Here is a 26496-nt window from a genome sequence, read left to right as displayed (position 1 = left end):
TAATGCGTATGATACATCTGTTAAGCTGGATCTCCCCACCATCAAATCAAGTTCGGAATAGGTCAAAAAATTTAGTGCTTTAGGTGCTAATTTAGTACCCTATTCAGAATTTTAGTGCTCAAACCGTTTAACAGTAATAAAAAAAATGGGGGAGGTCCAGCTTAATGGCAAGCACATATTTTTAAAAGTATTCACAACTAAAATAATGTAGATTTTATATGTATTCGAAAAATAAGATTCCAATTTGTTGCTAATCATAAAAAAATAAAATGAATATATAAATATAATAAATTCGTTCCGACCGACACCAAGGCTTAAATTCCATTAATTGCACGTCAAAGAACTTAGTACTCGCATAATATTGGTATTAAAACAATTCTCAGACACCGTAATATCAAAATATATGAATTTCCGATTTTAGTGCTCACTCTGAGTTAATGAAAATAATTAATTCGTGAAAGAACGCGCACCGCGCTCTAAAGTTTGTTGCCCGAGCGTCAAAGAATATGGTGCTTGCATGATATTGATATTAAAACAATCCTTAGACATCGTAGTTTCAAAATATATGCATTTCCGATTTTAGTGCTCACTCTGAGTTAATGAAATTAATTCGTCGCGAAAGAGCGCGTGCCGCGCACTGAAATTCGTTATTTAATCGTAGGTATAGTATTCCTATACGACGGTGTAGTGTTTAATGTGTTGAAATATTTGAATTAACGCTATATTTGAATTTTTTGGCTCTATTTTGGAGCACTAAATTAGCACTAAAATCCCTGTGTACTTAATTTTTGTATAGGTGCCTTGTATATATTTTTTTATTATGGGATGTCCAGCTTGCCATTAAGTTCGACCCCCCATTTTTTTTTATTATTGCTAACCGGTTTGAGCATTAAAATTCTGAATAAGGTACTAAATTAGCACCTAAAAAACAATGTTTGACCTATTCCTAAATTTTTTACCTATTCCGTGATTTTCGATGATGGAGGTCCAGCTTAATAGACGTGCGTATCATTTTATCCTTATTTAACACTGCAACAACAAGGAGAGCTTTCCAACAAGAGATACAGATGCCACGGTGTGGCATGGTGAATTATTCCTTGTTGTTCGCTAATGTTAAATAGGGATGAAGTGTCGCACAGTATCACATCTTGAAAAGTTCTCAAGGATAAAATGATATCTCATGCACATTACATTATGCAACGGAACACAGCTTAGTTTACACCGAGCTTGATATGTGTATTAAGTATCATATTCGTATCAAATCACTTGGTACGCTTAGTATAAACATTGGCGGATTATTTTGGTTTGATATTTCTGAATCACGAGTATCAGACTAAGCTGGTACGTGTATCAAAGAATCTCAGTGCTGTAAATGCTCGTTTTGGATCGTATATTAAAATTCGCGTTTTAGTTGTTAATTTGCTTTTCAGGTTAAAGTTAGAATTAGAAGTTTTATATTTTGAAAAGCAATGAAAATATCATGTTATTTAACCCGATCCGTTCTGAGATGTAAATAAGGACATATCAAATATTTAATCCAATTTGATATGCATATCACCGATGAGATATTGATTATATTTATATGACATCCTTAGGGCCGATTGTTCCATCTTTTGATAAATTTTACCTGTTGTAAGTAGCAAGATTATCCAATCATATGCGCGGATTGTCAGATTTACTTTACAGATAAAATTTACTAAAAGGTGGAAAAACCGATTCTTAATCGGGTTTAATAACATCCGTTATGAAATTGACTAATCACAATCGTTTTCTTCTTCCGAGGAACAGCTATGATTGGTCAATTTCATAAATGATGTTATTAAATCCATAGAATTTATAGAAGAGAAATAGAAATTTCCAACCAATGAGTAAGAAGTATCAAGACTGAAAGATGGAAGAGGTATATTTCTGTTCTGTTCAGTAACTTTCCTTCTTTTTGCGCATATGCCAAAAAACGATAGAAGAAAATAGAAAGATATTTCTGTCCTTTAAATTTTCCTCATAGCTCGACGTCTGTCGAGTTCTATTCCTCTTCCATTACTATAAGTTCTACGATTAAACCCGATTAAACCTGTGGTATATAGTACTTGTGGTACTTGTTTTCCTGCTGGATTATTAGTTGGATTAGAATCATCGTGCTAGCATAGCAGACAATACGATGGCAAGATTCTAATCCAGCTAGCAATCCAGCAGAAAAACAAGCATCATGTGCCACAAGCTTAAGAGACCATTATTAAATCGGCGCTTAAAGGTCGGCACTTAAAGGTGCCTTTTCATGTCAACGCTCATTTTCGGTGTCAAAATAGGTCACGATAGAAATTGACGAATATCAAGCGTTTTGATTTATTTTGATGCTGAAAGTGAGCATTGAGTGTCAGCATGAAAAGGCATGCTTGTTAAAATTTAAGTGATTAAGGACTACTTTCACCAAGCTTCGATTAACTTAACAGGATTCCAACTGAAGCTGATGTCGGAAAAAAAATACAAAGAGAGAAGTTATAAATATAGATTTGTAATACTAACTTATGTAGCAAGATTTCTCTTTGGTAGCTGTTTGTTAATAATCTAATTGGAATCCTGCAAAGTTAAGCCCGTTAAGTTAATCAAAGGTGAAAGTAGTCCTTAATCACTTAAATTTTAACAAGCATGCCTTTTCATGCTGACACTCAATGCTCACTGGTGAAAGTGGTCCTAGAAGTAAGAAACTAATAACGGTACTAATTTCATGATTTATTAGTTTTGTAGACATGTATATATGTTTGAAACTTAATAATATTCGATTATTAAAAACTGTTTTTATAAACTACTAAAAACTAATTTTATTAAAAACTGTGATTTTAATGTTATTATCCGAGATTGATTGATTTATCAATAGAGATGTACTGCAGTAAAAAAAATTGTAATTGTAATTTTTCGACAATATATAAGATATTATAGCGTTAAAAGTATGAATTTTTATTTATACAATATTTATATAATAATAAAAAATCATGAATGAAATGTATTATCGAAATATTTATATTAATAAATCGTAAATTTTTATTAATTGTCAGTAACGTCAATTATTCCCCATTGGTAGTCATGAAAATTTGTCCAGAGCTTTTAGTCAGCGTACTAATCGATTTAACGGTGTAAAAGGGGTCAATGTTGCAGTGAATGCGCAGCAGAATGTCACGTGTAAAAAAAGAGATGCCGAAGTCGGATTAGAGTCACTTTAATGAGAATCGAGATACAAAACCGGAAGAATACCATGTTTCAGTCTTATCGGAAACGATTAATAATTCTTATTCTTCTTTAATAAATGACTCTTGAAAATCGGAAAAATAAGAAAGGAGTTAATACGGCCAAAATTAAACTGATGATAATTATTTTAAGATAAACATTAACTCAGACCGAAGTGAAAAAACGTCCGCTTCAGTATCATCATCTTGACAAACATGGCACTATAACAATTGCTTTCACCTATTCACTAACACATTAACAAACTGAAACATGGCGGCACTAATCACGAAGAGGACCACTTTGTCTCGACTCTTTGGGTGCTTTCCAGCAAGAACACAGTCAGACACAGTAAATTCCTTGTTTATTTCCTTGTTTAACGTAGGTAAACAACAAGGATGTAATAATTCATTGTATTACTTTCCTTACTAGAAAGCACCCTAATTGTTAGAGTGACTCTAGGTATTTTTGTGAACCTGGCATCCGACTTTTTATAAATTAAATTTTTTTATAAAAAAATGAGAGTATTTCGTTTGTAATTATATTGTAGTAACAATAGTTATATATAGTTTCGTTTGTTGTATATATAGTTTCATATAATAAAAAATAAAAAATTTCTTAAAAATAAATTGTCACCCGACTTTAAGATAAAAAAAAATTGTTAATTATATATTTAAAATTATTATTTATTAAAATTATTATTTATTAAAATTGTTAATTATATATTCAGAATCGTTTGTAGTCGTTTGTAGTTGCACCGTTTAAAAATTACAGCAAATTTACAATAAACAAATTACGTAACTTTGCCAATTTTCGAGACATCTCAAATTCGCTCACTCATTTATTGTAAATTTGCTATAACTTTTAAATGGCGTAACTACAAACGACCGGAAAATCAGTACAAACAACTACAAATGATTCTAAGAAAGATGCCGTGAGCGGATTTGAGATATCTCGAAAATTGGCAAAATTACGTAATTTATTTATTGTAAATTTGCTATAACTTTTAAACGGTACAGTTAAACGATCGGAATATCATTACAAACAACTACAAACGATTCTGAATCAAGATATATTAACAATTTTTTTTATCTTAAAATCGGATGGCAGTTATTTTAAAAAAATTTTTTATTTTTTATTATATGAAACTACAAACAAAACTATTGTTACTACAATCAATCAATTACAAACGAAATACTATCATTTTTTTATAAAAAAATTTAATTTATAAAAAGTCGAGTGCCAGGTTCACAAAAGTACTCTAAGTCAAGAGACTTTCTAATAAGAATCGTGACATGAGAAAACCGCATTTTGATTGGTGCGGCATGTTTTAACAATTTCCACCTATTATTCCACTTAAATATCTATCTACATTCGTGTTACTCTTAAATTTCAACAATTAATTATTTTAAAGACATTAACGAAATTTCGATTTCTTACATTACATGTCGAAATAACGTATATAAAAAAAAAATTTGCTGTTACAGGCGTTCCAATTTTTCACACCATTTCCTTAACACCTATCGCATTTTTATATATATATAACATTTTTCGCCCATAAAGGACAGCGTTCAGCATTTCGAGGAAATGCTTTAATTATGTAGCCAAGGGCTTTATAAGGGAATTATTGCAAAATGGGATTGTACCTAACCATTTTTAGATTTAAGTTAGAGACATAGAATTAGACAGAGATACGATATATTTTTCGATTTTGTTATCGATTTTGTTAAAACTATTACCCTGCATACAAAAGTCGCGATTCTTAATAGGTATTCCAACAACATACACAGGTGACACAGTAGGTGTTCGTATGCTCCAAATTAACCCAAAGAGCATTTTGATTACAGGTAAGATAGCGGTTGGAGCATGTGCATCAATGTTCAGTAACACGAACGAATTTAGGACAAGTGAGCATGTCACCTAACTTAATCTATGAGACCATTCAAACGGGTCGGCATGTGCCTCGTTTCATTTCGGGTATTTTTATCTCGATTATTTAAAAATTTTTTATACAAAATAAATGCGTTTTTAATAAATATAAAAGTTATAAATTAAAATGTCAAAACTTTTTAAAAAAACGAGGAAATGTAGTTAACTAATAAAATTTTTTTTTTTTATTACATTCGTATAATGCTATAAATTTCGGCTTACGATCTTAAAGTCTTCATCAGTGATAAGAAAATATATTTATGTAATCCCATTCAATATCAATGAACTAACATATAATATATCATTATCTAATATTGCATATTATATCTTTATCTAATATTGCAACATCATCTCTTGCAAGAACACCTACTATATATACAATTATTGTTTTCACGGAGTAAAAAGAAGGAGACCAACTCAAGTGATTCCCGAAGTCCCGAAAAAAATGGGCTCCAAACCTGGTGTCGGAAAAGTTCTGTGTGGAAGAACAAATTCGAGCGCTCGTTCCTGTCGGAGAAAACTGTCAATTTAGAAGAACTTCATAAATATTTTTCCTCCCATTTTCCTATAGTTCTGTAAATTTGTGTATTTTCATGCGTAGAATATATTCTGAGAAATAAAGTTGTCGTTCAAATCCCGTTTTTATTCTTTTTAATTTCAAAGTTTTTTGATGTCAGTAAGTTAAAAATAATTTAATGATAATTTATGACTATGCATAAATGTATATATTTTTCAATAAATATTAATGTATTTACTATTTAATCAAATACAATTAAATTTTATACAAATTGGAATTTCTGTATTAAAAATAAAACGTGCATATGTATTCCATATCATGCATTATCATGTGATATATATCTCCAACTTTTCCCGCAATGGCACTAAAATCACATCATCCCGATTTTCCACACCATGTTTCCAGTCCATTTTTATCTTCGAGTTTAGTTTTCTTTTTATTCCGTGATTGTTTTGTTTATCATTCCAAGTCTTCTCTCTACGCTCAGCGTTTGTCACATCATTTACAAATCAATATAAATCTTTGTTTTTAAGCTTTTACTCTTATTAGTTTCATATTGTAAACGTAATATTTAATGCTATTCATTTGGTCCATACGAGCTATAAAACTTTTATTAAAAAAACATCAATGTCAGGTGACAGCTCTACAAGTCGAAAAAGATGTAAGTTTTTAATTTTTTTTTCGATTTTAAGTATAAAATCTACTGCAGTATCATTAAAATTTTGTGTCTACTTTAATTTTGTAAAAGGATTTTTAATTTCGTTCAGTAAATTCGGAAATTTTTATATCGATTTGCAAAGTCTTGACAATTTGGCTACTCTAGCATCCCCTGAAAATTTAAGACAATCTTGAAATAAGAACGGACTATGAATACCGCCCTAAGAACGCCCTCTACATTATTTTTTCGTGCAAATTATTAGTCTGTGACTATTTCATAAGTACACAGCTTTTTGCATAGCTTTTATATGAAGCAAATGTCTTCACGACAGCTCTAGAGCGCCATATTGAATTAAAAAATGGTAAAGATATCAATTTTTTTATTTTTTTTACGTGAAATTAAACAATTTTTTTTCAGCGTAAACTCTACTTCACAGACATGTATTAATGCGTATATAATCCTGAAAAAGGATTTTTGAATTCATAAAAGAAAAAAAAATAAGTATTATAAAACTAAAATTATATAATTTAGGCCCGGTTGCATCAACGTTACTTTGACTTTAAGCGAGACTTAAAATTCTATTTGTCTTGTTTGAAAGCCAAAAAAGAGACAGAAAGAATTTTAAGCATTGCTTAAAATCAATACATTGATGCAATCGGACCTTAGTGTATACCTATAGATTTTAAGATCCCTTTAATTGCATTCACAATAAGTGTACACCAGCGTTGCATTAATTTGTCCAGTGGAAAAAACTATAATACATAATTAAAAATAATATATTATTTTTAAATTTCCAATTCATATGTATATAAGATAAAATTAAGTGTTTTATATATGTTATAAGTGTATGTGCGCGTGCGTGTGCGTGTAACAAAACTTACAAGATATATTGAAAGATGTGATCTGTTTTTTATTCTTGTACACTAGACTACATTAGAACTCTCTTTTTCCTTTTTATCGAATATTAAACATCAGAGTGTCTGATAATTAATGATAAAACTCTCGCATAGCGGCAAAATGTACTAAACTGATTGTGGATCGAAAAGTCCTCTACATCTCATCTAGCAATTTTCACAATAATTAACAAGATATTAACTAATTAATTACTAAAAATTAGAGTTTAGAAAAAGAACTGGAAAATTAGAGTTTGGAAAAAGAACTGGAAAAGGTAAAAGTCAATTGATATGTTGTAAAACAATAGGCGAATGCTGTCATCGTTAAGCTGTTCTCTAACATTAAGAACTTCATTATTATCTGTTATACTTAGCTGGATACTCAAAACAAGAATTCAGTCATTTACCTAAAATCAAATTAATATGTGAAATTTTTGAAATATTATTCGTAGTCTATGTATTGAAATTGATTGTATCAGTTAGATAAAACTTATATTGTATTCAGCATAACGATGATCCGTTATAATGCGATGTGATTATAATTATAATATGTCTTGAGAGCGTGTGAGAGGACGTTTCTCATTTACAATGTTTATAAGTATAATATATAAGTATAATATATAAGTATAATATATAAATATAATATATAAAAGTTAACAGAATAAATACCAATGCAAAACTCGACAATACAAATTATAACTTATAAAACATGAAAATCGAATAAATATCAACATAAAAATCGACTAGAACTTACTTAAGTGATGTGTGAGCGAATGCGTATCGTGTGGCTGCAATATTGGGGAGCAATAAAATAGATAGAAGCGATTAGAAGGTAGGCAGAGTGATTATTAGTAAGAGCAAAGGTAATACAAAGTGCGTCAAAATCCGGACAAATTTGCTTTAAATTTTCCACTATTTGCGGAAATATATATTGTGCCTCCGCCAGAGATTGTTAGCGTCTGAGAAAGTCCAATGCTTCTAGTAAACAGTCATATTCTCAAAATGGCCGTGATGTTGAAATCAAGTGCGGAGTATAATCGAAGAGCCACGATCATCAAAGACCTTCGCGCTGGGCTCAGCAAAGGAAATAATTCGGTTCTTTGGATATTCGAGATCAATCGTTTATAACATTGTGGTAAAATATACGGCTTTAGAACAGTTTAACGAAGGTTCCAATATGCGAGGAAGAGTCGAAAGATCACGCATCGCGAGGATGCCCGCAATCGTTGAAAGGGCTCAAGCGCTAATTTCGAATGACCTAGGGCAATCGAAAATTAGCATCGATTGTTGATATAAGCGAGTCAACAATTGTATTGCCGAAGAGGTACCTTCGATACAAATCGTATATATTAAAGATACGATGCTCTCTAAGGCTGCCAAGACAAGCCGAATTGCTCATCTCGGCATTCTGGCTTTCTAACAGTCCAGATTTAAATCCTTTGGATTACTATGTATGGAGCGTAGTTGAAAAAGTCACAAGTCTCGACATCCCAATATGATGTCATTAAGGACCGCTATTGAGACAGCATTCGTCGGCATGGACAGCGCTACATTACAGCGTGTGTACTTCAGACTGAGAATAAAGGCCGTCATTCAAGCTAATGGGGGGAATATATCGAATAATTGTGCTCTACAGGGATCCCCCAAGTACCATGTAAAAGGATTTTTTGTAATATTGGATATGAAAAAAAGTTCATGGCGATTTTTTAGTAAAATTAAAGTTTTCTTAGAGTATTGAAATCAATTTATTTAAACCAAATATGCTCCATTATTTTCTATAATATTTTGCCATTTTTGGGGCAGAGCCATAATTCCATCGCGATAGAACTTCTGTGGTTTCTGATCGAAAAACTGCTTCAAGTGATTTTCACAGGCCTCTTTTGAAGCTAGCTTTACACCATTAAGAGAGTTCTGCAGAGACCTAAACAAATGATAGATCTGAGGGTGCTATGTCAGGACTATATGGTGGATGCATTAAAAGCCAAGTTCTCGCAATTTTTGCCGAGTCATCAAAGGTGTGTGGTCGAGTGTTGTCATGATGGAAGACGATATCTATCCTATTGATTAATTCTGGCCGCTTCCTCTCAATTGCTTGTTATATCTCTGCAGTTGTTCACAGTAGAGTTCGGAATTAATTGTTTGATTGGACGATAACAGCTCATAGTGAACGATTCCTTTCCAGTCCCACCCCACACACAACATCACCTTCTTCCTCGTCAATCCAGGTTTTGCGATTGCTTGCGCCTTCTCTTTTTTCTTTATCCACAATCTTTTTCTAGTTGGATTGTCGTAAGTGCCATCCATTTTTCATCACTAGTTATCATTCTCTTCAGAAATGGCTCAATTTCATTCCGTTTCAGTAGCGTATCACAAATGTTAATTCGGTCTATCATGTTCCTAACACTCAACTCGTGAGGAACCCAAATATCGAGCTTCTTTTTGTATCCAGCTTTGTGTAAATGATTTAAATGTATTTTGTGATCGATGTCTAGTTCCCTGGCAATCTCCACAATGCTCACATGTTTATCATGTTTAACTTTTACCATGATTTCATCGGATTTTTCAGTGATTGGTCGACCGGAGCGAGGTTCATCTTACTCATCGAAATTTCCAGCACGAAAGCGAGCGAACCATTTCCATGCTGCTGATTTTGATAGAGTATCTTCACCGTAAATAGCGCAAATTTTTTCCTTATTTATTTCTATTTTCAAAATAAAATAACTTTTGATCCACTTTACCGATTTCAATCTTTTTCGGCTCAAAACAAAGGTTAAAATGTCACTTTTTAAACGCACGTCTAGTGTTGCGATTAGTAGTTGCCGACTGCTGAGCATTTAATGCCATCTAGCGGAAAAAATGCCATGAACTTTTTCCCATCTCAATATTTAATTTTTCATTAAAAACATTTTGTTTAAAGAAATTATTCGATTTGTTCGGATTTTGGTGACGTACCCTATATAAATGAAGGAGTGCTCGTGCGAAAAGGAGAACAAGAATATGAGTTTAGAAGGAAAGGGAGATTAGGAGGTGGAATGACATGGTCAACTGAGAAGGCGGAAAAAGGAAAATCCGATCTCAGATAAAGAAAATTGATTACAGAAGTAAAAGAGGTAGAGAAAAAGACTAGTGAAACAGAACAGAAAAGGATAACAATAGAGGAAAAGTGGCAGAGAATTAAGGAAATTGTGAAGTGTTGGTCAAGAAGAAGATAAAAATTAAAAGTTTTGAATTAGGACACAAGGATTGGTGAGATAGAAATTGTACCAGGAAGAAAAGGGAAATACAGAGAATAAAAAATGAAGACAAGAAAAAACAGATAGAAGAGAATATATGGAAGAAAAAACTAAAGAAATTAAAAGAGAAGAAGCAAAAAGAAAAGAGAGAGGGAGAAGAAGCTGAATTGAGATACTTGAAGAGACAAGCAGATGTAGAGAAATTTGTAAACAAGAAAAGAAGCAAGAGGACATAGAGAGATAATAATATTGAGACAGAAGAATGGAGACATTTTATGAATCTGCTAAATGGCATTGAGATAATTACACAGAAAAAGAAAGAAATGGAGGCAAAAGACAGGACGGGAAAACAGGAGAATAAGGATTTGGAAGAGGAAGAAATCAAAGGAGCTAAAGAAGACAAAAAATAAGAAAGTTGTAGGTATCGACAGAATCTCGATGGAAGTGGAAATATGCGGGATACATTGTGAAAGACGTGGTCAAATTATTGAAACAAGTGTGGAGATAAGACGAAATTCCTGAGGATTGGAGACAGAATATCATTGTACCATTATAAGAGAGGAAACATTGAATTAGTAGGAAACTATAGAAGGATACTCATTACTATGTACAGCGTACAAATGGTATGAGAGGAGATCCTAAGAATTAAATTGGAAGAGGTATGGAAGAAAAGTCTAATCCCGGAGATGCAAACGGGATTCAGAAAAGACAGGTCGACGATAGATAACATATTATTAAATAATTTGATTCAAAAGAGCAAGCAAGCAGGAGATAAAGAAAAGAAAATATACGCTCTCTTTGCGGATCTAAAGGCAGCTTTCAATAGAGTGTATAGCTCACTATTAAGGAGATATAAAATTAAGGAATAGCTGATAAGGAGATTAGAGCACATATACGCGAGAATATGGAGGTTGCTGTTAAGACGATCAAAGATTTGTTAAAAAAGTTCCAGACAAGAAGAGGAATTAAGAAAGGCTGTGTTCACTTCTGTTTAATTTATACATTGCGGATCATGACTGAGAGTAAGGAATAGGGATATAGGAGGAATTGCATAGTGTAAGAATCTGGAACCTAGTGTATGCGGATGACAATAGTGCTATTGGCGAAAAATAGGGCTATTAATAATTGCGCTATTAGATATGATGGATACACTTAGAAGATTTTTAAAAGATAGGAAACTAGAATTATGCGCCGAAAAAAATGAAAATAGTAGTATTTAATAAATAGGGGAAGGAAAAGAAGGAATTATGGAAATGAGAGAACAAAGAAATTAAGGAGGTACAATCTTTCAAATACTTAGGTTTCACATTTAATAGGGAAGGTGATCACAAAGTAGAATTGAGCAAAAAAGGGAGGATGGCAGCTAGAAAGATGGGGATTAGAGGAAAGCTTATGCAGAGACGATTTTATAAGGAGATGAGTACTGTTTAAATATCTAATTCAAAGTGTTATCGGGGATGGAAATTTGGGAATGGGAAGAAATTTTGAAAAAATTATAATGGATTATGTGAATATTCAATATAGAGTTTTGCACAAGATAATGAGATACGAGAAAAGAATAAAGACAATAAGGGAAGATAGTCTGTTAGGAGGAGAAAGAAAAGAGCGATTGGAAGGATTAAGAAGTTTGATATGGGGAATAGATGTCCCAATTATTTAAGGAAGAAAAACCTATATAGATTGGGAATAAGCGAAAGTATGAGAGGGGTGGTAAGATGCGGAAATATAGAAGAAGGAAATAAATACTAGTTAGATATAAGGAATAAAGAAGCTGCGTAATAGGGATGAATTGCATGGAATATTATTTGGAGGAATGCAATAAAAAGTGTGTAATTGTAATTTAGAAATTTAAGAGAAGATAAGAAGGAAATATGGAAGAAACTTTGGAGCGAAGAATTAGATTCAGAAAAATGTAAAGTTTTAAATAAATTAAAGAGAGAAAGGGAAAAAAAGATTAGGAAAAAGAGAATTGATAAAAAGAGAATTATCGAGGTAACTGATATGGAGTAATCAATATATTGTAGATAGTGGAACAAGATTGCGTCTGGCTGCGTAAAGTATACTGTTAGAAATGCTAGGAGATATTTTTTATGTGCTTATATTGTATTACATTATGCGATGTATTTATATATTTTTATATTTATATAATATATTATATATTTTAGTGAGGCTGTGATACATGGATATTTAAGATAAAGGAATTTATATTGTGATAATCGGAACTGTGATAGAATAGATTAAAATAACTACTAAAATACTTAGGAACGAACAGAAAATTAGAAACAAGATTTGTGGTGTATGCATAAGAAATAAAGATAGAGTCAAATAGTTTAAGTTTTTTTATCTGTGGTGTAGAAGGATAAAGTATAGAAAGTATGTTTAAGAGATTTATTGTAAATCAAGTCTCTTCTTGGCAATTATAAGCTGAAGTAATAAAGTATAAAAATAAATCTATTCTCTTCATAAAAATCAATTATACAAATTTATAATTTATAAAACAAGAACACATACATTTCCTCTAAATTAAATCATTATATAATGAATCCAACAATTTTATAGATTAAAACCATTTTTTTTGTTTCTTTTATATGGATCTTCTGAACTAGTTTATTAAATCCTTGCTCTTCGTCTAAAATTTTGATGTCATTCCAATCAAAATCGTAATTGTGTTCCGTTCTATATTCTGTAATTACAAAGTGTCATATAGTATTCCTATTTATATGATTTCGATGTTCATTAATACGTGCCTTCAATAACCGTTTCGTCCCATAGGATGCATCACAATTTTGATGCATCACAATTAATTTTGTAGATTATATTAGAGTGCAATTGTGACGGTAATTTATCTTTTTGTGATGTTATAAAAGTATTTAATTTATTAATTCCTATATAAGCTAAACGCACCATTCGGTTATTTTTGAAAAATCTCTTGAATTTCTCTGCTACTGAAGGCACATAGAGAACAATATGTAATTAAATTTTTGGCAGTATTCTTTCGATGCGTATTCTTATTAAATTGTTCGAATTTAATGTTCGAATTTAATAGCCTTTTTCTAATGCTTTCAAAAATCAGCCTTAAAGGATAATCGTTAATAAATAGGATGTTAATAATGAACCTAAAATTTTTCTCATGGAAAGTTGAATGCGATAATAAAATCCTGTTTATCAAAACCATAATTGTCCCCATTTTATGATATCTCGAATGACACGAATAGTTTAGATATCATGCCGAGAATGGGTTGTGTTACTAATCATATATGAAATACTCATCCTTCTTTATTAAGGTTACGTCCAAAAAATCCACAAAAGCAATTACCGCCTCGTTCCATGGAATCAAGGAAACTATTAAACATATTTAATTATCAATATTTTTCTTCTGTATTGATAGTGCAATCAATATACTTCACGTAGAAATCCAATGAAAATGGCGAACTTTCAAGAACAGTTCTCTCTAGATCCTGCATAACAAGATCCACTATAATCGGGGAGACCCCATAGGAACACCATGCGATTGTTTATAAAATTTTTCGTTAAAAATAAAAAGTAGAATGGAGCACTAAGTTAATTGCTTTCATAAACTCTGTTTTAGGCAATATGATATTGCTTTCTGTCAATCAATGTTATTCAATATTCTTGATAACTAAATCAATCGGTATATTGATGAAGAGTGATATCATGTCGAGCGAAACAATCTGGTTATGTGATAATTTGGCATGAGTTAAGCCTTTAACTAGCTGAAAACTGTTTTTAACATAGTCAAAACAATTTTTCAAGATAAGAGACTAAAATGTTATGAAAAGAAAGCGAGATTGTGTAATGGATTGCCTAATTTGTTAATTTTTCGGCAATGCATATGCCCTCGACGAACAAAAATTTATTTTCTTCTTTATAGAGCTCTAAGAATTTTTTTATCAACTTTTTGGACTGCATTTTCTTATATTGGCAATTATTTTTACCAACATGAGAAAATATTTAAAAATTCTGAAAAAATTCTCAGAATTTTATGAAAAAAAATTAACAATTTTTGTCTCTTGCTGTTTTTCTGTAAAGTTGATAGTATTTGAGTAAAAAATTATTGAAAATCAATATCCATCGATTTTTGGTAATTAATATCTTAACTGTGACCGTAATTAATAATAAATGCAAGAATTATAATATGATATATAAAATGTATTAAAAAGAATTCTATAAATAACACATTGTAAAATTACATTACATTACATGTTTCAACTCTTGAATTGAGCCATCCTCAGATAAAACAAAATTCACGATCTTAAAATTCATTTCTATCATAGAAAAATCATCATCATAGAAAAATGATGAAAGTTATCTAATTTACACAGCAATATCGATAAATGCCTCACGGAGACCATGAATTACTTGCAAGCGATTTACTGATTGATTGTTCGGAATTTCATGATATTCTTGAAACAACTTAACTTCCGTCGCGCGGAATAGCTCGCCGAGTAAATTAATCGGGCAGGGAACGAAAGAGATTCATTGTAAAGGAGAAAGAAGGCGCTTACATATAACGAATGCAATTATGTAGCAAAACGAAATACAACACTCTTTATTCTATGCAGCATAATACATATAATTTAGAACAATAAATAAGATACAAAAGAATAATGACAGCGCTCTTTGTACGCGGTGATGTGAAAATACGGGTCCAGGCGCTAGTGCCCTGGTACTACGGTGTAGGTACACGCCAATACGATCGCGGCGCGGCAGCGCGAAACGCAAATCATGAATTTCGAATGTACCTATGGCACATCTGAGTGGCGCGACCGGCTGCCGAGAACGGAGACGGAGACGGAGAACTATTCCCTTTTGCCGATCGCGTCATGTGTAAGGTTGCGGATGCTGCCTTTCGATTATTGGGAACGTCCAATAGAGGCAGAGAATACTCTACCCCTTTGTCGCGTCTGCTCGAATACTGCGAGAAGCGGTTTCCAAATGTGTTGAGAATGCTCAACGGAAGTCCGCTTCATTCCCTGAATACGATGTAAACATCGACTGGAATCTTGCGACAGAAAATGCTCATAACGGATCAGGATTGCTAACGAACCGGTAGGATCTGGTCGTCTCGTAGGAACTGGAGCAAAAAGCCTCCTCGGAAAAATTCGCCTTTTATATGATGGATTTTTGACAGCACCGCGGATTCGGCGAAGCTCGGTTCGTATATTCTCGAACAGTATCTCCATATGCGTGACAGATATCTGTACTGTCGGAGGGTAGCGCTCGGCAGCGTTCGGTCGTTCTCGCGGAACTTCGACTGGTATCTAAGAATTAATTTGCTGTTTTTTTTAAAAAATATTCGGGCGCACTGCGCATCGCTGCATGTAACAGCGGCATCCGACTGTTCGGTTTTTCAGGACGCATCGTTACATTCTAATTAAAGAAACATATTTGTTAACCAATAAATAAAAATAAAAAATAAAATTAAAATCTGAATAAAGTTTTGTTTTATCTGAAGATAACTCAATCCAAGAGCTGAAACATGTAGTGTAATATGTTTTACAATGTGTTATTTATAGAATTTTTTTATATCATATTACAATTTTTGCATATAATTAATTACGTTGATTCTTATATGCCCTATACTTCTTTGTATTGTCTTTTAAAAAACTAAGAGTCTTATATTATTTGTTATTTAATATCTTTACTATTGCGAAAAAATTGCAAAGCAGTAGAAAGTTCTTTTTGAATCAGTTCTTTTTGATCAGTTTAGTCCATTCTGTCGCTAGATTAATTTAATTCATTCAGTCGCGAGAGTTGTTTATCGTTAATTATCAGACAACCTATATATCTGTAACTTCTTTTACACCGAGCACTTGACATGCGTATTAACTAGTAACTTTCTATTAAATTATTTTAATTTCAGCAATGTATTTAAAGAATAATGTAACTAAATTACTATAATATGCATCAAAATGATTAATTAAATACACATATATATGCATATTTACACCAGAGCTAAGATTTAGTTGCACATTTGGCCGATTTTCAGCTTAATTTCTGTCCCTTCATCAACATGCGCGCAATCTAAATCTCAGCTTTAGTTTCGCCGAAATTAAGATAATTCAATAATTACTAGTATCAAATGCACGATAAATTAGATATATCTCATTTTAAGTTCTAAAAATGTTCAGCCATAAAAAAACAAAGTTCTAAACAATTGTATAGTTTCCATAAATGATATAAAAACAGAGCTCGGTAAAATAACTGATACGACTATTTAAAATAAAAAATAAAGAAAAATAAAGAAGTTTCAGAAATTTATTTAAAATAGAAAATCGTAGGAGTCGGTAAAGTAAGATACGACTTATTTGAAATAAAAAATATAAAATAAGTCCCAAGAACTTACTTAAAATATTAAATAAGAAATAGATCACAAGAAATTAATTAAGATATAAAATAAGAAACAGGACCCGAAAGTACACTTATTTATTTAAAATATAGAATAACTTTTATTTAAAATAGAAAAAATAACTTGTCTTTTATTTTAAATAAGTTTTCGAAGACGATTTCTTATTTTAGATAAGAAATTAAAGTCTAATTAATATTTAATAGTATTAACCCTTCGCGAATCACAGATGGAAAATTGAAACATAAATCATATGTAGGTATATCTTGTATCCCACACATGCTATACTTCATCATAAACATACTATAATTTAACTAATAACCGTCACTTTTACCGAGGGATCAGTAACATAACTAATTTATTTAAAATAAAAAATATAAAATAGATTCCAGAAAATTATTTTAAATATAAAATCGATAAAAAACTGATACAACTTATTTAAAAAAATATAAAAAGTTCCAAAAACTTACTTAAAATATTAAATAAGAAATAGGTCAGAAATTATTTAAAATAATAAATACTAAATAACGTTTTAATTTTTTTTATTTAAAATATATATTTTAAATAAATTTATTATATGAAATAAAGACCGAGTTCTGCATAAGAGAATATTGGATATAAAAAGAAAGCTATCATTAAGCTATTGTAGTATTTTTCATGTGATATTATATTAATGTAAGTATATATTAATGTAAGTATTTATTTTCAATAATTCTTTATCACTAATAAGAATTTTTAATACATTCAACAGCGTCTTTGCGTTGCAAAAAAAAGTTTAAAAACATTTAAAAGGTAAATATTCAATATGTGTAAAATTGACACCTCATCTTTTGATATCACAAGTTTTGATAAAAGTTCCATTGGCACCCGCAATAGTTCTATAGTTCCTGATAGATTTTATAAATAATTCCGTTGATTTAGTTAAAAAAAATAACACTTGAAAATTTGAAGTGCTAACTTCCTGTGCACCACAAGATTCGAAAAAAATCCATTGAAAACTATGAAATTTTATAGTTCTCGAATTCTACAATTCCTGATAGGTTTTTAACAATATTCGGTCTCTAAGTACTTTTTAATTTGGAAACATTAGTAGCGTCTCGGCGCTAAGCTATGCGCAGTGACACTACCGTGGCTACTTTACGAGTCGGTGAGTTGTATCAGATCGAGATTATCGGATCTCAATAAGGACTGAACTAATCAAGTTCTAAGTGTGCAGTCGATTGCAACCGCTCGGAATATATAATGAAAGTATTTTTATTTTTTTCTCTACGAGCGGAAATATTGTAACGTAAGATACGAATCTGAAGCTTTTTTTTATTAAGAAAAAATTAAGAAACGTCGTCATCGTATCGTCATCATTATGGAGTGGGGATAATGTCCTTTTGGAATTTTTGACACAAATGTGGCGCTAGCAATACATGGTCACATCACACATGGTCAGCGAGCGTTGCAAGCACTGTGACGGTTCTGCACATTTTACATATTCTACATTTTGCAGGGATTATAAATTGAAGTTATTGACGTTATTGTTATTTTACGGTTACGCGATCGCGGAGGAGTTGAATAAGTGCGATTGTGATTATATTATATATAATATTGGGTTCCGGTTATCTCAAATATTGATAAAAATACTTTTAGTCAATGTATTTTCGCGTAATTAAATGTCTAGATTATCCAAATAATATCGAAATTGTCGTTGAGGAACTATGATCACATCCTTAATCGGGTTTAATAACAGTGATGAAAATACATCCAATCGATGCGTTTTCGCATAAAAATAAGTAAAAGTTTGACAAAAAAAATGTCACTCTGTCTCATGAAGCGTGGATTAATCATTGAAGTCGATGACTATTCAAGACTATTTAAGACTATTAAGACTATTAAGAAGTTGGTCACAGTGACGAAATATTGCGATGCAAGCATACATTGCAGACACTGCAGTAAAATTTTCATTTCCTTGCTTTAGGGCCAGTATTCATAATCAGATCTTCTTAAGTACGATCTTAAGAAGATCACGAACCAATTAGAGGATTGCATTAGCATCTTAAGACATTATTTAAGATGATCTTGAAATAAGAATCGAATGAATACTGGCCTAGATCGGAATAGCGACTCATATTGATTCCGCATTCGCAAGTTCCGCCCAATAGGAAAATGAATTCCTGCGGATTGGAAATCATATTTACATCCAGGGACATTGCTGTGTTTTGTACTCATTTTAATTTTGATTTGCATTTCTGTATACTATATATATGTATATATGACATTCATTCTGATCATATTGACTCCGTATTTAGCTGGAAACTTAATTAATTAATTACCTTCAAGGTTATATTTAGATTCCACCCGAGTGCTATCTAAATATTACTCTATTCTTGTTATTTACCGAATGTTAAATAAGGATGACAGTACCCGGAAAACATCCAGATGGGAATCCAAGCATATCTCAACATGTTAATTAAGGAATTAGGAATAAAGAATAAACAATTTCAACCTATCAGAAATCGAATATATTGTTTCTGAGAGATTTAAATTGTTTATTCTTTATTCCTAATTTCTTATTTCTTCTATTGTGCGCAAGGCCTAACTATGCGCTTGTAGAAGATAGTTTTCTCCGTTTAAACCAACTTAACGAGGTTAGTTTTTATGAGTATATATTGTATACGTATAGCTGGTCACAGAAAGGTTGTAACACCTTTTTCTTTGGATTTCGAAATGCAGCTTGCTCTCCGAGTGATTGATTCTTACTCATGGATCTATAAATAAGAACCGCTCGGTAAGCTGTATTCCAAAACTTATCGAAAAAAAAGTGTTGCAACCTTTCTGTGACCGTCTGTACACGCAAGCATTGGCGGAATCTGCAAAAAAAAGGCCGCAGACTTTTGCATGATGCATAACGCATAATACATAATGAATCAACTAATCAGAATTTTTCCTTTCCTCCCATTTCATGGAAAAGAAGAATTTCGATTGGTTGATTCCTTTATGTACAATGCATTATGCATTACACAAGAGCTGCGGCCAATAAATTTATGCAACAGAAAACGGCAGAATGAAACCACGACCAATCATGAACGTTCCGCATCCCAGGAGAGCGCACCCTGAAGGTACGATTACATGTAGCATGATACGCGGTACAGAAACTAACTAGGTAACTATAAGAACCATGTAAACCATACCGCTTACTTCTTTTCTCCTCTATTACATGTAGCACAGTAAGCGGCACGGGCCAGTGACAAATTCACTAAGCATTTCTTAATAGAATTAATTGATTTAAATATAATTACTAAGTAAATCCTTTGAAAAAATAAGAGTTTTGTTGAAATGTGCACAGAAATAAATTAATATAAAAAATTCATATTAAAGTTTATTTATCACTAGCCCGTGCCGCTTATCGCGCTATATGTAAGAAGGAAAAAGAAGCGGCACGATTTGCGCGGTTCCTATAATTAATTAATTAGTTTCTATATCGCGCATCACGCTACATGTAATCACACCCTGAGGATGCGATCCCATGATGCGGAATTGGCGAACCGCTGATTGGTCGTGGCTTCATTCAGCTGATTCCGTTCCGCTAAAATATGTTTTCCTATATCCCATAGAGCGGAAATTTTCGAAATACACAATTAGCGCTGATCAATCACAAGAACCTTCTCGTAGATCACTTTCATTAGATCCACTGGAATAGCGTTTGTCATTGGCTCGTATTGATTGCGCATCTGCAAGTTCCGCTCCATGGGACATAGAAAATTAAACTTCTGCGGATCGGAAATCACACATACATATATGGACATTGCTCTGTCTTCATTTTGTGTACCCATTTTGAGTTTGATTTACATTTTCGCCTTTTTGTATACTATACTACCAAAATAAAAAGTAAAACAAATGGTACTATTTCTTGTTATTTATATAAATTTATCATTTTAAAAAAAGGTAAAAAAGCGCTAAGTGCTTTTCAAAGAATCGTTGGATCGGTTTCACCAACGCCAATTACTTAATTAGCCGTGGAACTGACTAATTGTGTTTGCTGTTTAGTAGAATTGACTATGGTTGACAGTTAATCACCAATTCGGCTTAATTGAGTTGGTGAAACCGGTTCTTTGTATTATATATAATACTAAGTCACTGTTAAATCTAGTGTCAAGTTTAACCTAACGTGAGTTACTACTGCTCCTATTAAATATATCATTATTTTTTACCAAAGCGATAGTTAAATTTGACACTATATTGTGTCAATATTATATAATGTTAAATTGACACTGTAATAATAGTATAATGTCAAATGTAACCATTGTTTTAGTATATAATAACGATATTGTAGAAGCAGTGGCGACTCATGATATTATAGGTTGAATTTGACACTATAGATAGAATTTAACAATGTATCCAACCCAATTAACAGTAGTTTTAATTTTTCTTCAAAGATATTTTTATTGAAAGTTTTCTTATTCCAACCTAGTAATGGCAACTTTAATGTTCTGTCAAAAATTATTATTCTTCGAAAAAAAGTATCAAATGAAAAATTAAAACCCAGATGCTACATTCTTAACTAATCAAGTTAAATTCTATCAAATTAAAAATAAAACATATATTGTCTCTTGTTTTTTATTTAATCTCTATCAAAATTATTATATCACAATCCATTCAAAGACATTTTCTCTTTCATAAAAAATTAAAGAGTTAACCGTATAAAACAAAAAAATTTAATTTAAATAGAAAAATTTTTTATGTAAAAACACTATTAATAGAATTAATAATTTCATTTAAGAGGAATTTAAACCATTTGGATTGGAATAGGAAGATCCTTCAATAAGATGTACGTATTACTTAGGTTTCATTGCAAATAAAATTAAAGATAGTTCCATTTGGATTAAGTAAATAATAATATAGTATCATTTGGGTTTTACTTTTATTTTGATAGTAGAATTAATTTGGCGCCAGTTGTTGATATCTTTTATATAATTCTTATATATAATTCTTATATATAATTCTTTTATACAAATGATGCATATCAATAGATTAATATTCATTATTTATTTAATTTGGCATGATATAAAGAAATGGGATTTAACTTTGCGCTAGTTCTTGATATCAAATCTTTTAAAGGAATGATCTTTTAAAGGAAAAATATATATCATTAAAATTAATATTATATATTAATATTGTATAATTTGGTATCCGAATTACATGGAATTTAACTTGACACCAATTGTTGATGTCAAATCTTTTTTACGAATACAACATAAAATTTTGAGAAATTTCATTTGGCGCCAATTTTGTTGATATCAAATCTTTTATACGAATGATATATATATATATATATATATCATTAAGTTAAGTAAATAACAAGAGATTATTTATGTTTTATTTTTTAATTTGATAGAATTTAACTTGATTAATTAAGATTGTAGCATCTGTATTTTAATTTTTCATGTGATACATTAATTTTTTTCGAAAAGTAATAATTTTTAACACAGAATTAAAGTCATTATTTAGAGATTGGAATAAGAAGATCTTCAATAAGAATATCTTTAAAAAAAAATTAAAACTGCTATTAATTAGGTTGGATACTTAGTATTATATACAAAGAGCCGATTTCATCAACTCGATTAAGCCGAATCGGTGATTAATTGTCGATCATAAATGGTCAATTCTACTAAACAGCAAACACAATTAATCAGTTCTATGATCAATTAAGTAATTAGAGTTAGTGAAACTGGCTCAAATGATTCTTCAAAAAAGGTAAAAAAGCACACATGCTTAGCGCTTTTTTTACCTTTTTTTAAAAAGATAAGTTTGTATAAATAACAAGAAACAGTATCATTTGTGTTTTATTTTTTAATTTGATATAGTATACATAATAATTAAACCCGCGCGCTGGCACAGCGCCACAAGAATAAAGTATCTCTTAACAGCCAGTACTAATCAACTTGGTATAACACTATGTATTATAAAATAATGATAAAAATCTCAATTTTTTTTTATATAAATATTTTATGAATATAGCGCGCGGGTTTAATTTATTATTATTAAAAACTAGACACCGGAACTATTGTTAAAATCTATCAGGAATTATAGAACTCAAGAACTATAAAATCAAAAACTATAAAATTTCATTGTTTTCAATTGATTTTTTCGAATCTTGCAGTACCACGGGAAGTTACCATCTCAAATTTTCAAGTGTTATTTTTATTTAGCTAAATCAAGTACTATTTATAAAACCTATCAGGAACTATAGAACTATTGCGATTGCCAATGTAACTCTTATCAAAACTTGCGATGCCAACACTTCACACATGTGAATATTTATCTGTTTTATACAAACTGCAACATGCGATAAAAGAATTTAAAAAAAATGTTTTCTTTTCATAAAAAATCAAAGTTATCTTAAATTTTTTAAATAACACTATACAATTGTTTTCCATAATATTGTAGAGGTTTTCAAGACAAATTCAAATCACTACTAAAATGTCATTTTTATTGATGTTTTATTGATTCCATTGATATTTAATATCAAATTTGTAACAATATTTGTAATAGCAATATCTCTGCCTCTGACACATCACACACACACACACACACACACACACACACACACACACACACACACACACACACACACACACATGTACTTATTTAATAAAATATGTAATAAATTAATAAAACATCAATAAGATGACATTTCGACAATCATTTGAATTCTTGAAGACTCTTACAATATTATGGAAAAAAAATTGTATGATGCTATACAAAGAATTTAAAGGAATCCTAAAGTGAAGCCCAAATTCCAACAATATCACTATTTTATCGATAAAATGTGACACATCGACATTATCTTTATATACTACTACATTAATATCGCATTCACACATATGTACAAATTTTCTAACTAATCCTTCATATTAAATATCTAAATATCATATTAAATATCTAATTCTAATCCTTCATTTTAAATATCTAAATATCATATTAAATATCTAATTCTAAGTATTCAACAGTAGTTGTTCATGTAATCTCTAATACAAATCAAGATTGTATTATACATATAAAATATAAAACTCGTATATAAAGCAAACATTATTAGGAATCGACATTAAAAGTCAGTAACAAAATTGTATTTTCCATTTTTTTTTGTTTTTGGCATAAAATCGAGTTTTGGCTACATTATTGTTTGGATTATATTATTGCTTACTTTAATTATGGAGAAGAATTTTTTAATTTGTAAAAGCAGTTAGAAAAATACTTGTTATTTGAACAAATTGATTAAACAGATTCAATGTATAGGATCCCCTTAAGTTAATAATTTTGATTTATAAAAAAAATTTTTTTAATTTTTTTATCGCATGTAGCCCATATAAAACAGATGAATACTCACCCTTCAATTTTTTTTTTTTAACTAACTTGGAAGTGTCTGAAAAATCGTATACTGTTATGCTGAACATCCTGTACATCTTATACAATGGAAAAAAATTTACACACTTACACCTATTCCAATTTCTAAATTGCTCGTTCCTGACGACAAACGATTTACGTTCACAAGAGACAACATACTTAAGAAAAGAAATATTCAAACAAAAGAGTAAAAATAGAACTTGGTGATTGATAGATATTGAAGAATGTACGAGCGTGACAATCATTTAACAATCATTTACTTATAAATATTTTCGTTATCAAATCGTACATTTATTTACCAATTATTCGGTAAACTTCTAGTATATAATATATTTTATATACGTAATAATCTAGGAAGACAGCAGCGTTGTGTGTATCAATCATCGCACAGTGATGAAATGTGCATGCGTTTTTTGAAACATCTCTAAGAATTAAACATCATTCATTTCACATCATATTTACCTTGTTCTCAACGATGTCTCGTACTTGTTCGAGATCGCCGTTTTTTATGCCCCAAACGAGCTCGCTCATTTTCGTCGATGCTGTCGCTCTTGTGGATTTACACGGTTGTATCCACACTGCCACACACTACGTAAATCTACTTCTTTGTTTTTTTTCTACACTCTCTTATCCGTTCCGTCAATCATTCGTTCATGAAATGAAACTCCGGAATTCGGTTGCTATTGACTTGACAGTAAATTCAAGTAAATTCTAACCGATCTCTCGCCATATATACAGTGTGCATTAATGCCATTGACAATTTGGGCTAGTGATGTCAGAAAAAAACATGCATGGGAGATCAAAAGATGCTATCTCGGCGTTTTTCGCGTGATGCTTGGAAAGCTAAGGATGAAATCACAAGGTTCGGAATAGGACTGTGGAATAGAATGCGTCATTGAAGCAACCAATCAGCACTATTCCGCACTTTTCCATCACGCAAGTTTTGTGTGCTGTATTCACATGATGCGTCATGATGTATCCAGCATGAATTTAAAAAAAACTACTAACTTCATGTTAATAATTTGTTTAAAATGAAATATATATTTTCAAATTGTAAAAACAATTATCACTGTTGTAATGTTTAATGTTTTACAATTAATATTTATAATCTCATAACAATGTTTTGAATTGCTTTAACGCATTTACTATCATTTTTCCGCATCGTGTGAACATAACACACAAAACTGACGTGATGGAAAAGTGCGGAAAAGGGCACACTGAAATCATACGTAATGCATCATTGTTTTTTTGATCTTGGTATCTATATTTATGCACTCTTGTCATTTGCAAATTTTGTCATTTTGCTTCATTTATCTCGACATTACGCAATTCCATCATATCAATCAGCATCAAATTATTTCAAAATATGACAGTTTACAAGAACAATGACGCACTCGCTTTTTCGCAACATCAAATGCGGAATAGAGTTGAGTGATTGTTTCAATGACGCATTCTCTATTCCGCAGTGTGTGATTTCACCCTAATGCTCCGGCACACGACGTGCGATATCCAATGAGTGTACAGCTTTACCTATGATGTTTTCATTCTAAAGGTATACCCTCATTGGCTATCGCGTGTCGCGCGGGATGAACATCGCGTTGGTGCCAGAGCCAAAGGCATTTTCGTGTTAACTCGATTTAAACGTCAAAACAAATCACGTGATCAAAATTGACGAATACTAAGCATCAATTTTGATCACGTAACCTGTTTTGAAAATGAGTGTCAAGCATCAGCATGAAAATGCAAACTAAGGCTGGGTTTTCATTTAACGGAAAGTGGAAAAGCGAAGGCCAATCAGAACTCACAGAAAGACAGAAACAGATAAGCGAAATGTACTGCCTACTACTACTGCGATTGGCCTCCGCTTTTCCACTTTCCGTTTTTCCGTCAAAATGTGAACCCGGCCTAAAAGTGCTTTCTCATGCCGATGTTTGACGCTTTTCGGTGTCAAGATAAGTCACGTGATAAAAATTGATGAATATGCATCAATATTAATTTTGATTACATAATTTATTTTGCTGAAAATGAGCGCCAAGAGTCAGCATTAGAGTCCTATATATAAAGAGACTCGACATCGAATCCTCATCATCAAATCGGATCCCTACCATCATTCCTGCGTCGCCACATATTTAGACCGCTCCAGTGTCGTAAAAAATAAACATATTCCAATCTTATTCCAAGCTCCAACATACTGTACTTTGTTGTAGCGTTATTAGTTTCCCTGATTTACTAAAGGCAGGATCCAAAATCGAAAAAGAAAAATATATATATATATATATATATATATA

The 26496-nt window shown here is 31.3% G+C and overlaps 1 protein-coding gene across 1 annotated transcript in view; it reads right to left on the bottom strand.

Moving 5' to 3' along the window:
- Positions 1-24739, bottom strand: part of LOC105620790 (myotrophin-like) — a 30995-nt gene extending 6256 nt beyond the window's left edge. The window contains exon 1 of the mRNA XM_012202278.1: positions 24671-24739. Within this exon, the coding sequence (XP_012057668.1) occupies positions 24671-24739 (69 nt within the window). The remainder of the gene's footprint in view (positions 1-24670) is intronic.
- Positions 24740-26496: the final 1757 nt, after the last annotated feature.

Source organism: Atta cephalotes (assembly GCF_000143395.1).
Source record: "Atta cephalotes unplaced genomic scaffold scaffold00029, whole genome shotgun sequence".
NCBI classification, from domain to species: Eukaryota; Metazoa; Arthropoda; class Insecta; order Hymenoptera; family Formicidae; genus Atta; species Atta cephalotes.
Note: the sequence above shows the minus strand (reverse complement) of the source record. Positions and strands in the feature narration are given on the sequence as shown.